Source organism: Montipora foliosa, chromosome 2 (assembly GCF_036669935.1).
Source record: "Montipora foliosa isolate CH-2021 chromosome 2, ASM3666993v2, whole genome shotgun sequence".
NCBI lineage: Eukaryota > Metazoa > Cnidaria > Anthozoa > Scleractinia > Acroporidae > Montipora > Montipora foliosa.
Window position 1 is genome coordinate 1,654,217 of NC_090870.1, and position 5,000 is coordinate 1,659,216.

The 5,000-nt window shown below is 42.7% G+C and overlaps 1 protein-coding gene across 1 annotated transcript in view; it reads right to left on the reverse strand.

The window, feature by feature from the left end:
- Positions 1–5,000, reverse strand: part of LOC137991986 (VWFA and cache domain-containing protein 1-like) — a 22,492-nt gene that overhangs the window by 17,186 nt on the left and 306 nt on the right. Inside the window, exons 1-3 of the mRNA XM_068837005.1 lie at positions 4,902–5,000; positions 1,232–1,822; positions 819–966 (exon numbers count right to left, since the gene is read on the reverse strand). The exon at positions 4,902–5,000 is cut by the window's right edge and continues 306 nt beyond it. Of these exons, the coding sequence (XP_068693106.1) occupies positions 819–966; positions 1,232–1,822; positions 4,902–5,000 (838 nt within the window). The remainder of the gene's footprint in view (positions 1–818; positions 967–1,231; positions 1,823–4,901) is intronic.

Consider the following 5,000-nt stretch of genomic DNA (forward strand, 5'->3'; position numbering starts at 1 on the left):
AAGAACTACAAGCAGGAGCTGAACAGGCTGCTGAGAAACTACCGTGCTACACCTCACAGCACCACAAGGATTGCTCCAGCAACAGCACTCTTTGGCAGGCCAATGAAAACGAAGCTACCCGAGTTGACGACACCCTGCTCAGACCCTGAGATCCGAGAGCGTGATCAGACAGCGAAAGCGAAGATGAAGGAGCACGCAGACAACAAGCGTTACGTAAAGCCGTCAAACGCGAAAGAAGGCGACACGGTACTAGTTAAGAGAGATGACTCAAAGAAGAAAAGTGACACACCGTATGACCCAAGACCGCACTTTATTGTAGAGAAAAAGGGATCTATGATCACTGCAGAGAATGATGATGGCGTCCAGATTACGAGGAACTCTTCGTTCTTCAAAAGCGTGCCCGCAGTGAAGGAAGAGAATGCCAGTACCGAGAAGCAAGGAAGCTTCAGTGATGTTGCAGCACCGATGCAGTCCGATCCTGTACCATCAAAGCGCTACCCGCAGCGTACGCGAACACGCCCAGTAAAGTTGGATGATTTTGTTTGTGACTGATAACATTTGCGTGTGAACTTGCTAAGTCCTTGTTAGACTTTTAGGACTGAACTGTTTTTGTTTGTTTAAATTGTATTTTGTTTGTTTTCATTACCCATGTTGAAAATTTGTTCCAAAGAGGGGAGAGATGTAATGTTGTTACCAAATTAGGTAATACACGGTACGAAAGTAGTGTCCCGGATGTTAGAGCACGAGGCCGGAGAGTAGGAGTTAGTTTTGTGAATCAGAAAATAAACAACGTTTTTGGACAACATCGTTACACGTACCTCTAGCAAAAAGTGTATCTACAAAATCCTTTAAGTATTTGATATTAATCGGTGTGGCATCCGCCAAACGTTTGCTGTGACAGTCTCTCCCATCATTGTTGTATCCAGTTGGTGTTTCGGCCTCGCTGCTGAATTTCACCAATCCAATCTGATCAAAAATAATAATAATCAGATACGAGGTCACACAGCAACCCAGTTAATCAGTCGGTCACTCCGGCAGCTAGTCAGCCAGACAAACAGGCTGCTAGTCAGTCAGTCAGTGAGTCTGTTGGGCGGTCGGGGGATCGGACGGTAGTCAGTCAGTCAGTTAGTCAGTCCAGCAGGCAGGCAGTCAAGCCGAAAAATAAGAGAACACTAACGTTAAAATATTGTTTGAAGCGCCATAGCTTTCAATCGTGGATTACTTTACTTACCCGATCTCTTGGATTCATTGTACTTAAAACCGTTTTTGCAGCCGCCTTAGCCACGTCAATCCGGTTCCCAGCCATTGATCCACTTGTGTCAATAACAAGAACAACGTCTTTTGGTTCGGGTGTGGCTGTTTCTACATAAAATGGTCTGAAACGAGGATCATAAGATCTACAGTCTGCCGCGTCTTCAAACGCTGGAAAACTCGCCAGCATACCTTCCTCAGATGCAAAGTATTGCCACTTGATAACAGGATATTGCTGCATGATATCTTTCATCTCGCTCAGTACGGAATCAGCAACATACTGTCGAGACGAAGGAGCGCTCTCTGAAATCTTAACGCATAAACTTGCAAAGTCAACTTTATTACGAAACCTTGAATCGTACTCGAGGCGTTTCGGTGAGTTTGCTATCTGACAGCATTCTGCTGGGGTCGTTGTCGGAGATGTTGTCCAAGAAGACTCCACAGCTCTTTTAAGTCTTCGTACAACAAGAAACCTCTCTTTGAACTTGTTTGAGACACTCGCTGCTAGATTAGGGATGAGTACACTGCCGTCAACTGCAGTCTCTGTAAACTGTAACTTGTCAAAGTGCTCCTGAAATGGAAGATTAAAAGTTGTTTCTGTAAAATTTTCAAGAAAGAGGAAAACGTCATGAAAAGTGTTAACAGCAACATTCAGTCGCTTACTGGATCATTTATGAAAAAAAGGAAAACCTGGTTTACGTGGGTAGTTTGGAGACATTTTAAGGCGCATTTTTACGTAGTGCAGTGACATATCAGGGGCACCCAACGACCAATTTGTTGTAAAATGTATTATTATACCCCAGTTAATGAAAATAAATGTTATTAAGGCATTTTCAGGTGTTTTTCAGTGTTGCTGGGAAAACATTATCTGTTCCTTTTTCCCAGAAAGACACACAAGAAATTTCCCAGCCAGCTAGATAAAATTGGTTGGTTTCCCAGCCAGTTGATCAAATTTATTTCCCAGCCAGGAATTCCGCGCGCTTTCAAATCCCTCGATCCAAAACGACCGAACAAAAGCGACAAAACCGGGACAAAACAGGTTTTTTCCGCAAGCGCAATCACTCTGACCAGCCGTCGTATGTTTGTGACTACTCTGTGGGAGAGGGAAGGGGTTCTTTTTTTTTTTTTTTTTTTTTTTTCTTTTAGTCGTCCTCAATCTTCAGAGTTTCTACAGCCAACTCGGGTTGAAATGCTAGGAAAAATCAGTAATTCCCAGGCAAAACCTCTATCAATAACAAAATTTCCCAGCCAGTTCATCGAAACACCTGTATTTTTGCCAGCCAGCAAGATTCCTCTGGGGAACAGATAATGTGAGGAACAGATTCGTTGGGTGCCCCTGACATATAGCTTCAGGTTAGTTTAAGGCATGTAATTAAAACAAAATCAACAGAGGAAACAAATATTTGAAATAGACTGGCAATGCGATAGCTGATAGTAGGAGACCTGGTAACGGAGCAGTCCCCCCACCCCCACTTTTTTAATCGTAGTAACAAGCTTTGTCCCTATTAGTCCTGTTCCGGGACTCCCTCTTGGGTTCCAGGCCCATTTTCAGGGCGGGGTAAGAGGGAGTCCCGGATATGCCGTATTATGTAAACCGTAAAAACCTTTACAAAGCTCGGGGAGAAAATTGCAGATTTTCAAGACATTTTACTGTTTTATGTCATGCACTTGCTATAGCCTACGTTTGTGTTACCGTTTTACGGCGTTTTGACAGTTGACAGAGGCCCTCTGTTTTAGAGTTGAGCAATCTTGATTTGAACTTGTAATATAAACAGGGTACATTAAATACGGGATGAATAAAGCGCTGAAGCACGGTAGTTTCTCAAACACTCATGACGCAGCATGGTACTGCTTAGTCAGCATGTATTTGCAATCACGCGGTTTATTTTTAGCCAGTAAAACTACTCATGATCTGTAACTTTACTCTGTTGACTCTCCACGCCTAATTTAGCCGCTGAGCCTTGGCCTAATAAAACGCAATAATAAAATTAAAATCACGAAATATATTCCTATAATATACCTCCAGCGCCGACTAACTTTCCATCAAGTATTTCTTTCTTAGATCAAGGGTAGGGAAAAACGAGGAAAAAAGGCAAAAAACCGATATTTGTAATTATATCGCATTTAGTCCAGTCGAGAACTGATCGGATTCAACTGCATCCTGGTGACGAGAATAAAGATTATCATCATTTGCCTGGGCAAGATAAATAGTGTCTTGACTAGGAATATTGTGTTGCGTTCGTGAGGAAGAGACTTCAGTATTCTCACATTGCCTCTCTCCACCCAGGTGTATAAATGGGTGCTGCCGAATTTAATTCTAGGGGGTAACCCTGCGATGGACTAGCATCCCATCCAGGTGGGAGTAGAATACTCCTAGTCGCTTCATGTAACAGAAACCGGGATAAGCTCCGGCCTGATGGGGCACTTGGCTTAATCTTTTACCAGGAGACCATTACCCGAATCCTCCAACTGTATTGTACGCTTGAGTCAACCCTGTCCCGTATCTTTCTATTTTTAGAACTACTGTATTTTCACGTATGTGACGTATGTGACGGAGAGCATACGTGAAGTGGTTCACATACGTCACATACGTATGTGACGTAATAAATGCCTGACCATGGATCTCTTATGATTGGCTATTGAGAAAACACCCAGTAAAGCCCCCCTGCGAGGTGCTTCTAAAAATAGAAAGATATGAGAAAGGGTTGACTCAGAGGGTTAATATGAAAGATGGAGGCTTAGGGTAATGGCCTCCTGCTTTTACCTTACATATTGAAAGTTACTGTAACCCAGTTAATGAGAGTTTGGCAGCACTTTAAGTTTTCATATATCGGAGCTGCCAAGTTACTTCTGCCATGAACATTCACTGCCAGAGGAAAATCTCAACTTTCACGTTGGTGGGTGAATATAAGGTTAAACGTTCCGCTTGCATAACCCGGGGTGCATAAATGACCTTGACTTTACTTTTACGGGCGCCTGGAAGATCACGAAATACCCTTATTGTAAGTGTCAGAAGCCTCAGTTATTGTTGATGATTACAATAGAGATTATTGTTAATTTAGGAGAACAGAGGTTGGCCAGTTAAGTTTTACACGATATCACGCATAGTTTCAAAGAGGGTCACTATGTGAACAAACGTTTCAGCATCAATTGATATTCATGCTTTCAATTTTCGTGTGGATCTGAATGTATACCTGCTAACTTTTTGCCGAGTCAAAGCGTAGAGATTTTCGTCTCCTCATGACCAAAATTTCCGGAAATGTTTCGGCAACTTCCGACGATTTACCGAAGACTTCCGAACGCTACTGAAAATGTCCGAAGATGTTTCGATGGCTTCCGAAAACGTCCAAAGCTATTTGAAACTTTTCCGATGGCTTTCGAACGTATTGATCTCAAACTCGACATTAAGCGCAGTTTTTTGGAACATTTACGGGGAATATTGGATTGAATTTTTGTTGTTAGAGTGCTAAAGAATACGGCAGGCGTGAGAAATTGCCCTCAATGCGTGAGATCGACGTCTTTGGTCCGCATTCGTGAGACTCATACATTTCATAAAAACACTGAGGACCTTGAACCTTACTTTGGTGTTAAAAAGGTGGGGTGGTTCAATTTTAACACGTACAAGTTTAACTAATAATTGTGTTGGTTACCTGCAAAGCTGAGACACCAAGTCCGTCTGTGGCCAATTTAGAGAGCGTTTGACTGAATAACCGTACATCAAGCAGATCCGCTGAAAGACTCGGACAATA